Source organism: Bos taurus, chromosome 8 (genome assembly GCF_002263795.3).
Source record: "Bos taurus isolate L1 Dominette 01449 registration number 42190680 breed Hereford chromosome 8, ARS-UCD2.0, whole genome shotgun sequence".
NCBI lineage: Eukaryota > Metazoa > Chordata > Mammalia > Artiodactyla > Bovidae > Bos > Bos taurus.
In genome coordinates, this window is record NC_037335.1 from 60,384,768 (window position 1) to 60,396,859 (window position 12,092).

Below are 12,092 nucleotides of genomic sequence, written 5' to 3' on the forward strand. Positions count from 1 at the left end.
TTCTTGGCAAAACTCTATTAGCCTTTGCCCTGCTTCATTCCGTATTCCAAGGCCAAATTTGCCCATTACTCCAGGTATCTCTTGACTTCCTACTTTTGCATTCCAGTCCCCTATAATGAAAAGAACATCTTTTTTGGGTGTTAGTTCTAAAAGGTCTTGTAAGTCTTTATAGAACCGTTCAACTCAGCTTCTTCAGCGTTACTGGTAGGGGCATAGGCTTGGATCACCGTGATATTGAATGGTTTGCCTTGGAAACAAACAGAGATCATTCTGTCATTTTTGAGATTGCATCCAAGTACTGCATTTTGGACTCTTTTGTTGACCATGAATGGCTACTCCATTTCTTCTAAGGGATTCTTGCCCACAGTAGTAGATATGATGGTCATCTGAGTTAAATTCACCCATTCCAGTCCATTTTATTTTGCTGATTCCTAGAACGTTGACTGTCCGTCTTAGCCCCTCTTAAATTCCAGTCATTGCTATGGAATCTTCCCAGATTTCTCCAGCTGATAGTAGTTTATCCAAACTACAAATTTCTGTAGACTTTCATTTGTACTTTTCTCATGGAACTTAGTTCAAGAAACAGTGAGTATCTTCAATGCACTATTCTATTCGTTTACTTTAATATGTGTATTTGTCTTATATCCTGTTAGCTTTGCTCTTCTTGAGGATAAATACTCTTCTTTGAACCTCTTTTTTTCTTATATTTTCTCTCTCCTTTTTCTTCTCTTCAGGAATGAGCATAATCCTAAAGTGCAATAGATATTCCAGAAATGTTTGATGAGTGAAAGACTTAGTAAATATAGTCAATAGGGTCTGTTCCTAATAAACATTTCTGAATGGTTTACTTATTAAGATCTATTATAGGATAAAGTTTAAGGACCTATTGTATAGCACAGGGAACTATACTCAATATTTTGAAATAACCTATAAGGTAGAAGAATCTGAAAAACAGTGTATATATATATAACTAAACCAGTTTGTTGTACATCTGAAATGAACACAGCATTATAAATTAACTATACTTCAATTAAAAAATTTTAAAAAAATTTAAAATAGGAAGACAAAAAAAGGGGGGGTCTGGATAAAATAAAGATGAAACTTTATAGAGGGGTCAAATTTCTATTGAAGACAGAAAATTTTAAAGTAGTGGGTTTTCCAGTTGTTACAGGCCAAACACTTTAATGTTGATATAAACAGATATTTAAAAAGAGAAAGGCAGGAAGGCAGTGAGGGAAGAAGAAAGAAAGCCCTGAGAGAAAGGAATATGATTTCACAAAGAGCACATCAGACTAGCCTAGGTTAATTTCCTTTCAATGACAGTGGAAAACCACATTGATAGTAGTGGCAGTAGGTATGAGTGTAAAATTTGAGCAAGGCTTTTGATCTCAGGTCAGAGAAAGTTGGGGCTGCTTTGATAGTGAAATATATTACTTACTCTTCAACCTAAGGTCTGCTGTCAGCCCTGTTCTTTTATCATGCACCTAACAAAGTGCGAAACATTGTTGAGTTGTAAAAACTCACTTTCTGAAAAGCTTCTGAAACAGAATTGATATTGGCTAGGCAACCTGGGGAGTGAGGAGGTTCCTCAAATCCTAAATTTGTGTGTATTTTCCTTTTCAAGATCAGATTGTGTAGAGATTCTCAAGAAATGTGGGGACCAGAACAAATTCCCTGAAGACCACACAGCTGAAAGTATTTGTGAGCTTCTGTCACCCACAGATGACCTGGAGAATTGCATACCTTTGGATACATACCTCAGTAAGTACTTTTTTTTTTTAATTTAAAGGCTTCTCCCTTCTATCTCTGCCCTTGATGTTTGCTTTGCATGAGCATCTATCTGTTGAGAACATGTGGTTTAATGATAATATCTCATCTGCAGACTCTTACCTTATTTGCTTGCCCTTTTCAGCCCAGGAAAGAATTGTCGTCTTAAAATATATACACAGAAGCAACTATCATTAGCAGTCTGAGTGGGTAGTGAACTGTTGTCAGTCAGGAATTCTTAGTGATGAGTCATGTGTCCGCATTCTCAGATAACCAGCTCTTTATCATTGCTGTCTCCTTGCCATGATTTGATCAAGTAGAATTTCCCCTAGGGAGTCTTTAGCTTCTTGTCATCTAATACCAGTAGAAACTGAGCCAGGCGTTGGCTTGGACTTACCCACCAAATAGGGAGTAAGGAATGATGGTCTGGGTTAGTACATGAAAATGGAGTTTTTCTCTGTACCAAATACTCCTACCAAGAGCTAGAAGAATAAGTTTGTATCTCCTTGATGGATTCTGAAGCTAAGCTTCCCAGCAGGAGGTGACTGTGTGGTAGAAACCAGGGGATAAAATTCATAGACACTATATAGTCAAGGGGCTTTCCTGGTGGCTCAGTGAAAAATCTGCCTGCAATGCTGGAGACCTGGGTTCGATCCCTGGGTTGGGAAAATCTCCTGGAGAAGGGCCTGGCAACCCACTCCAGTATTCTTGCCTGGAGAATCCCTGTGGGCTGGTGGGCTATAAGTCCATGGGGTCGCAGAGAGTCAGACACGACTGAGAGACTAAGTACATATAGTTAAGAGAAGTGTTTAGGCTACCACTAAGGGGCATTAGTGCTGTGAGCTGGCTCAAACTAGCTTTATTTTCCTGTGTTAAGATAGGATTAAGTTCAACTGCAAATAATAGAACAGATGGAAGCAAAAGAAAGCCCAGAAGTAAATAGTCTAGGGCTGTTACAGTGGAATCCAGGTTCCCTTTTCTTTCTCCACCATTCTTAGTGCTTGGCTTCCATCATCAAGGTTACTTTGTGTACTTTACCATCACAACATGAGTATTTTAATTCTAGCTACTTCATGTAAGGGAAAACCACCCCTCATTGTATGGGAAGCTGGGAAAGATTTTTTATCTGTGGGCCCATTGCCAACCTGGTAGTAAGTAAAAAGAAAAAAGTGGGTACTACATTTGCAACTCACAATATCCACTATATTTTAATCAAGACAAACAGACTGTGTCCCTTAACCTTAGTGACAAGTGTAGAAAAAAAGAGAGCATTGGACTGACTAGAATCATAGGCCTCTCTGATTTTAAGCAGATGACTTCTGTGAGCCTCAGCTTTCCTATTTATAAAATGATTGGGCTGGATGAGATAAATTCTATAAGCCCTGATTCTCTGTAGCCTTAGAGTCTAAGTCTGGCCTAAAATCAAGTAAGCAAAATGAATGTATTCATAATCCTGGATGCCATTAGAGTAGTCAAATATATGTGTAGACAGAGACTGTTTTCAGTGGGAGGAAACTTAAAGAAATGCTTTTGTTACATTTCAATACTCTTTTAAAATGTCACACAGAGTTTGCCCTCCATATCCACAGGTTCTGCATTTGCAAATTGAAAATATTCAGGAAAAAAAAATTCCAGAAAGTTCCAAAAAGCAAAATTTGAATGTTGTATACCTGGCAACTATTTACATAGCATTTACATTTTATTTATAACTATTTACGAAGAATTGATGCTTTTGAACTGTGGTGTTGGAGAAGACTCTTAAGAGTCCCTTGGACTGCAAGGAGATCCAACCAGTCCATTCTGAAGGAGATCAGCCCTGGGATTTCTTTGGAAGGAATGATGCTAAAGCTGAAACTCCAGTACTTTGGCCACCTCATGTGAAGAGTTGACTCATTGGAAAAGACTCTGATGCTGGGAGGGATTGGGGGCAGGAGGAGAAGGGGAGGACAGAGGATGAGATGGCTGGATGTCATCACTGACTCGATGGACGTGAGTCTGAGTGAACTCTGGGAGTTGGTGATGGACAGGGAGGCCTGGCGTGCTGGGATTCATGGGGTCGCAAAGAGTCGGACACGACTGAGCGACTGAACTGACATAGTATTTACATTGTATTAGGTATTATAAATAATCTGGAGATAATTTAAACTATGCAGGAGAGTGTACTTAGGTTATATGCAAATACTACACCATTTTATATAAAGGACTTGAACATTCTCAGAATTTGATATCCATGGGAGTGTTGGAATCAACCCCCCACAGATATTGAGGGATGACTGTATATTAAGTGAGATTTTTCCTTGGTCATTATTTAATAAGTTAACCAATATGATCATGGTATAGGGTCCATCTTACCATATTAAATTATCATTATTTATGGTGAATGTGCTAAATTATCCCTTTTAGACATAAGCATCTATTTGACCACCTTATTCAAAATATATGTTACATTCCATCCCTTTATACTGCTTATTGTTATCTGACTTTTTACTTACATTCATACACACACACGCTCAGAGTCTATTTATTGTCTATTTCCTGACCAAAATGTAAACTCTATGGAGATTTGCCTTTTTTATTCACTTCTGTATCTCCAGAACCTAGGACCTTGCCAGGCATTATCTTTTGTTCAGTCGCTCAGTAGGGTCTGACTCTTTGCGACCCCATGAATCATAGCACGCCAGGCCTCCCTGTCCATCACCAACTCCTGGAGTTCACTCAGACTCACGTCCATCGAGTCAGTGATGCCATCCAGCCATCTCATCCTTTGTCCTCCCTTCTCCTCCTGCCCCCAATCCCTCCCAGCATCAGAGTCTTTTCCAATGAGTCAACTCTTCACATGAGGCAGCCAAAGTATTGGAGTTTCAGCCTCAACATCATTCCTTCCAAAGAAATCCCAGGGCTGATCTCCTTCAGAATGGACTGGTTGGATCTCCTTGCAGTCCAAGGGGCTCTCAAGAGTCTTCTCCAACACCACAGTTCAAAAGCATCAATTCTTCGGCACTCAGCTTTCTTTACAGTCCAACTCTCACATCCATACATGACCACTGGAAAAACCATAGCCTTGACTAGACGGACCTTTGTTGGCAGAGTGATGTCTCTGCTTTTCAATATGCTATCTAGGTTGGTCATAACTTTCCTTCCAAGGAGTAAGTGTCTTTTAATTTCATGGCTGCAGTCACCATCTGCAGTGATTTTGGAGCCCCAAAAAATAAAGTCTGACACTGTTTCCACTGTTTTCCCATCTATTTCCCATGAAGTGATGGGACCAGATGCCATGATCATCGTTTTCTGAATGTTGAGTTTTAAGCCAACTTTTTCACTATCCACTTTCACTTTCATCAAGAGGCTTTTTAGTTCCTCTTCACTTTCTGCCATAAGAGTGGTGTCATCTGCATATCTGAAGTTATTGATATTTCTCCTAGCAATCTTGATTCCAGCTTGTGCTTCTTCCAGCCCAGCGTTTCTCATGATGTACTCTGCATATAAGTTAAAGAAGCAGGGTGACAAGGTACAGCTTTGATGTACTCCTTTTCCTATTTGGAACCAGTCTGTTGTTCCATGTCCAGTTCTAACTGTTGCTTCCTGACCTGCATATAGGTTTCTCAAGAGGCAGGTCAGGTGGTCTGGGATTCCCATCTCTTTCAGAATTTTCCACAGTTTATTGTGATCCACACAGTCAAAGGCTTTGGGATAGTCAATAAAGCAGAAATAGATGTTTTTCTGGAACTCTCTTGCTTTTTTGATGATCCAGCAGATGTTGGCAATTTGATCTCTGGTTCCTCTGCCTTTTCTAAAACCAGCTTGAACATCTGGAAGTTCACGGTTCACATATTGCTGAAGCCTGGCTTGGAGAATTTTGAGCATTACTTTACTAGCGTGTGAGATGAGTGCAATTGTGCGGTAGTTTGAGCATTCTTTGGCATTGCCTTTCTTTGGCATTGGAATGAAAACTGACCTTTTTCCAGTCCTGTGTCCACTGCTGAGTTTTCCAAATTTGCTGGCATATTGAGTGCAGCACTTTCACAGCATCATCTTTCAGGATTGAAATAGCTCAACTGGAATTCCATCACCTCCACTAGCTTTGTTCGTAGTGATGCTTTCTAAGGCCCACTTGACTTCACATTCCAGGATGTCTGGCTCTAGGTCAGTGATCACACCATTGTGATTATCTGGGTCATGAAGATCTTTTTTGTACAGTTCTTCTGTGTATTCCTGCCGCCTCTTCTTAATATCTTCTGCTTCTGTTAGGTCCATACCATTTCTGTCCTTTATTGAGCCCATCTTTGCATGAAATGTTGCCTTGGTATCTCTAATTTTCTTGAAGAGATCTCTAGTCTTTCCCATTCTGTTGTTTTCCTCTATTTCTTTGCACTGATCACTGAGGAAGGCTTTCTTATCTCTTCTTGCTATTCTTTGGAACTCTGCATTCAGATGCTTATATCTTTCCTTTTCTCCTTTGCTTTTCGCTTCTCTTCTTTTCACAGCTTTTTGTAAAGCCTCCTCAGACAGCCATTTTGCTTTTTTGCATTTCTTTTCCATGGGGATGGTCTTGATCCCTGTCTCCTGTACAATGTCATGAAGCTCCGTCCTATCTATCAGATCTAGTCCCTTAAATGTATTTCTCACTTCCACTATATACTCATAAGGGATTTGATTTAGGTCATACCTGAATGGTCTAGTGGTTTTCCCTACTTTCTTCAATTTAAGTCTGAATTTGGCAATAAGGAGTTCATGATCTGAGCCACAGTCAGCTCCTGGTCTTGTTTTTGCTGACTGTATAGAGCTTCTCCATCTTTGGCTGCAAAGAATATAATCAATCTGATCTCGGTGTTGACCATCTGGTGATGTCCATGTGTAGAGTCTTTCTTGTGTTGTTGGAAGAGGGTGTTTGCTATGACCAGTGCATTTTCTTGGCAAAACTCTATTAGCCTTTGCCCTGCTTCATTCCGTATTCCAAGGCCAAATTTGCCTGTTACTCCAGGTGTTTCTTGACTTCCTACTTTTGCATTCCAGTCCCCTATAATGAAAAGAACATCTTTTTTGGGTGTTAGTTCTAAAAGGTCTTGTAGGTCTTCATAGAACCATTCAACTTCAGCTTCTTCAGCATTACTGGTTGGGGCATAGACTTAGATCACTGTGATATTGAATGGTTTGCCTTGGAAACGAACAGAGATCATTCTGTCGTTTTTGAGATTGCATCCAAGTACTGCATTTCGGACTCTTTTGTTGCCCATGATGGCTACTCCATTTCTTCTAAGGGATTCTTGCCCACAGTAGTAGATATGATGGTCATCTGAGTTAAATTCACCCATTCCAGTCCCTTTTAGTTAGCTGATTTCTAGAATGTCGACGTTCACTCTTGGCATCTCTTGTTTGACCACTTCCAATTTGCCTTGATTCATGGGCATTATCTTAGGCACCCAATAAATAAACAAATGAATGAATGTTTGTTTATGGAAATGCACAGTTGATCAGGAAATCCATTTCAATAACTCACTTGAATCATACCTCATGTTGTTGTTCAGTCCCTCAGTCATGTCCAGTCCTTTGCCACCCCATGGACTGCAGCATGCCAGGTTTCCCTTGTCCTTCACTATCTCTCAGAGTTTGCTTAAACTCATGTTTATTGAGTTGATGATGCCAACCAACCATCTCATCCTCTGCCACCCCCTTCTGCTCCTGCCCTCAACGTTCCCAGCATCAGTGTCTTTTCTGTTGAGTCAGCTCTTCACATCAGATGACCAAAGCATTGGAGCTTCAGCTTCAGCATCAGTCCTTCCAATGAATATTCAGGGTTGATTTCCTTTAGGATTGACTGATTGGATTTCCTTGTTGATCAAGGGACCCTCAAGAGTCTCGTCCAGCACCACAGTTTGAAAGCATCAATTCTTTGGTGCTCAGCCTTCTTTATGGTCCAACTGTCACATCAATACATGACTAGTAGAAGAACCATAGCTTTGACTATACAGACCTCATGAGCTGTCCATTTGTTTCAGATGTCATTAATTCAGACAATTTACAGACCTCTTCTACTCTTTTGGGTGTTTAAACTGATCTGTTTTTGTATTTTCAGGGCCAAGTTCTTTAGGTAACATTGTAGAAGAGGTGACTCATCCTTGTAACCCAAACCCTTGCCCTGCTAATGAACTCTGTGAGGTAAACCGGAAAGGGTGTCCATCTGGTGATCCCTGTCTTCCATACTCTTGTGTTCAGGGTAAGAGGTGGGGTGGGGTGTGGGATGGGCAAGGGTATGTGCTGCTGTTGTTTCTTTATAGCAGTTATCTTTGGAATAAGATTATTTTCTAAATTATGTTTTTCAAATAAACGTGTATTATTTATGTAAGCAGAGGAAGACAAAAAAATAATTTTCAGTAGTCATTTAGATTGTAAACTTATTTCACTTTCAAAACCAGATTCTCATAATGAGTCATAAGGTTCTTGACAACCAAAGGAAAAAAGAACCTTGGGCTAGTTTTTAAACATGGGAAGTAAAAAGGAAAAAAAAAATATTAAATAAGCATATCTCAAAGGGCCACTTATAATATTTGTATAATACTACATAAGCTATAGCATCATAATAAATCTTGTTAAAATTGAAAATAAACGGGTTTTCCCTAAGTCCAATCAAGTATTCACTTTTCTTTGAATTTAAGATGTGTCTTTATTCTATCACTAAAAGTTTTCTGACCAGATTATTCTAAAATTACTCTCAGTTGCCATGTTACATTTAAAAAAATACCTGTGTTTTTAAAATATATTTGATAAGCCTTAAAAAATTTTAAGAACTACTTATCTTACAGCATTTTTGTAAGAACTATTTCTAACTTTGGGGTATGTGTCCTTTAATCACCACCACTTCACAGACTGAACGTGGAATTTTTGTTTGTTTGTGGCCAGTTGAACCAAAGCAATTCCCTAGTTTAGTGAAAGTTCTATTACGTAATCTTTAGTGGCCACACAATATCTATAAAACTTATGTGAAGTGTATCTGATATCACAAAACAATATCAGGGAACAGTACCAGCTCTCTCAGCTCATTTTTGTCCCTACAGGCTGCAAATTGGGAGAAGCATCTGATTTTATTGTCCGTCAAGGGACACTGATCCAGGTGCCATCATCTGCAGGGGAAGTTGGTTGTTATAAAATTTGCTCGTGTGGGCAAAGTGGACTCTTAGAAAACTGTATAGAGATGCACTGTATAGACCTTCAGAAGTCTTGTATTGTTGGAGGAAAAAGAAAAAGTGAGTCTTGAATTGTTTTTGTTTTTTTGTTTTGTTTTGTTTTTAACACAAGATTAGTTGTATTAACTTGGTAGGGAGAACATTGGATGGGTTCTCACCAGAGAGTAAAAGTCTACAAATCAGATATTCTAGGGAAGTATTTTTCAAACTCTATGGAACACAAGGACTTCTAAGGAACCTTCTTAGAAGCCTCATCAAGAAGGGACTACTAACAGCTGATAGTAACTAACACTTACTGAACTCTTTACTGTGTGACATCATGGAAACCAAAGGGATGGGAACTACACTGTTGGTTAGGGGTTGGGAGAGAGCACATTAAGAGTACCTCCTCGTTTGATCACCTTCTCTAAAAGTCTGAGGATCTTGCTTTCTCAGTGCTTCTTTAAACCATCTTTTGCTTATAGCCCTTAGTAACTCTTCATATCAATATATAACCTCAAAAACTGTGAAAAAAAAATACCACTTTTGAGAATGTGCTCCCCACCCCACCTGCTCATTCTGCTACCTCTACATCCATCCCCCTACCCATCAACTAGAGTAGTTCAGCTTTTATATGACTCTTGTAATACTCTTCTGTGTGAGATCTTACTTTAAGAAGAGTACTTTTGACTAAAAAGAGCTTGCAAATTTCTGCTTAGACCAGCAAGTCAGGTATTCATTGCTTAGTCCATATTCTAATTAGCTAAAATGTAACATAGGTACCTTGAATCACAGAAAACATCAGAAGATAAACTCATTCTTTCCATAAACTTTCACTGAGTAAATACCTTTTCTGTACAAAAGAACCTCGGATGAGGAATTGAAGTCATGCTTTACATGATAAGATAGGAGAGAATTTGGAGCAGTCTAGTGAGATGAGCATATTAGGGGTTTGGAGGGGATATGGTGGGAGGTCAATATGAAAATACCAGTATTACAAGTTTAATTCCCTTTTATATATTCAGAAGTTATCTTTCAAGAATTTCTATTTTAAAACTTTTTAAACTATGTAATTTTTAATTTGTGATTTATTTATAAATTCATGACATAAATTAGCATTTTATTTCTCTTTCTCTCAGGTCATGGAACTTCCTTTAATGTCGACTGCAATATCTGTTCTTGTTTTGCTGGCAATTTGGTGTGTTCTACCCGCCTGTGTCTCAGCGAGCACAGCTCAGAAGATGACCGTCGTACCTTCACAGGTAACCGTGGTCATCCAGCAGCTTTCCTCATCCTCTGTACCCATTTTCCCTTGAAGGCAGCATCTCATTAACTGCAAATGTTCACAGTAAAGTAAATACATAACCTGAGAGCAAGGTACTTTGCTCTCTGGATTGCTTCCTCCTCTATAAATTGAAGGCATTAAAGTAAGTGGTTTCTTAAGGTCCTTTTGGAATTCCGTAAGTCAAAAAGAACAGGGCCAGTGATTGGTATAGTTTTAGTTACATGGAGTTTTTCTACCTGCTGAAATACCCATTTGCCCCTACCACTATAGTCCAAAGTGTCCCTGTATTTTGTAAATTTGCTTCTGTGTTTGTTTTCTTTAACCATGTTCTTCTTGTCCTACCTTGGCTTTCTGGATTCATATAGGCAGGGACCCCTATAAACAAAGCTACTGGAAGAAAAAGTAAAGAATATTTCTCTCAATCTAGATATAAAATCTAGAATTTAGGTATGTCAAGTCTGGGAGTTTTCTGGAATGTTGAAGGGTGATAACAATAGCAAGACAAAGACAGAGGTTGTAAACACCTTATATAGATTCCTTCCATTCATATCTCCTTAGGGAGGGGGAAAACAGGAAAGTAACTTGGGAAATTATTGTAATTTTGAAACTTAATTTTTATGAACAGTCCATCAAGAATGTTACTTTCTTGACTTTCCTAGGCTTTATGCTGCTGGTATTATGCTCACATCAGCCACAGTAAGTGACAAGGTTAGTGAGATGAGATGCTCTTTTCTTGAGAAGAAACTCCAGTTGTCAACAGCAACAGCATAGTTGCCAGTATTTGCTGGTATCTACTTTTTTCCCAAATCTGGTTCTGGGCAAAGAGGAGTTAGGTAGTTGCCCTTAAACCATTTCTTCCTGTTGCAGCAGCAGCTTGACTCTGAGTTGGTATTACACATGGAATAGGGTAGGAAGAGAACAGAATAGGGTTTACCAACCTTGTATCTCCAGCACATTGGAAATAAAAGGGAGATCAGAAACAAGAAGTGAATGCAGACTGATGGGGAAGTAGAGGCAGGACCAGCTCCACCCCATCCTCTATCCACCCTAATGAGTACCAGGGTTTGCTACTTTATTGTCTTGTTGTTGTTGTCCTTTATTTTTATCCTTTATCTGCTGTGCTCTGATGAGGACAGTTCATTCTGCCTAGAGAAACCGAAAAATGATGTGGGATGAGAAATGAGCTAAAGATTTACAAGGAAGACTTTTACTTATTTACATACATCACAATGTTTTTAGAAGTTAAAGTTTACAACTAGTAGGACCCTTTTTCCCTGTAGTGTGTAGCCCCTCATGTCCTGGGATAAGTTACATCAATGACTATTTAATGGGATTTCCCTGGTAGTCCAGTGGATCCCTGGTCAAGGAACTAAAATCCCATAAGGCATGTGGTACAGACAAAAAAATAAAAAAATAAAGAGTATTTAGCTAGCAGACTCTAAGGAGATTTTACTGGCAACAAAGTATACACATCTGGGGGACTCAAATAGGGCCACAGTCTACACAGGACTCAGAAGGAGATGTTCATAAAAATTTTAAGTTTTAAGTTACAATATCTTCCCAAGTTACTAACTTCTTGTTCTTTCTCCTCCCTAAGGAGGTAGAAAGAACCTATGTGAGGCGTTTACAACCTTCATTCTTTGTCTTGTTTTTTGGTATTATCCTTGAACATTCTGGAAATCCCTTAAACCAGAATCAAACATCTAAATTCCAGATTCTATATATCAAATTGGGAGAAACATTCTCCTACCCGTAGTTTAGTTTGCAAGGATCTCTACCCCTGGGATCAAGATCTGGAAACCCTCAGTTAGCAGGCAATAAGTGGAACAAAGGAAAGTCATTGTGCAGACAAATGGCTTTTCAGAACCTTGCCACCTTTA

At 39.1% G+C, this 12,092-nt stretch overlaps 1 protein-coding gene across 1 annotated transcript in view; it reads left to right on the forward strand.

The window, feature by feature from the left end:
- RECK (reversion inducing cysteine rich protein with kazal motifs) overlaps positions 1–12,092 on the forward strand; it is an 80,055-nt gene that overhangs the window by 55,034 nt on the left and 12,929 nt on the right. The window contains exons 12-15 of the mRNA NM_001192465.3: positions 1,625–1,761; positions 7,841–7,981; positions 8,820–9,008; positions 10,067–10,189. Of these exons, the coding sequence (NP_001179394.1) occupies positions 1,625–1,761; positions 7,841–7,981; positions 8,820–9,008; positions 10,067–10,189 (590 nt within the window). The remainder of the gene's footprint in view (positions 1–1,624; positions 1,762–7,840; positions 7,982–8,819; positions 9,009–10,066; positions 10,190–12,092) is intronic.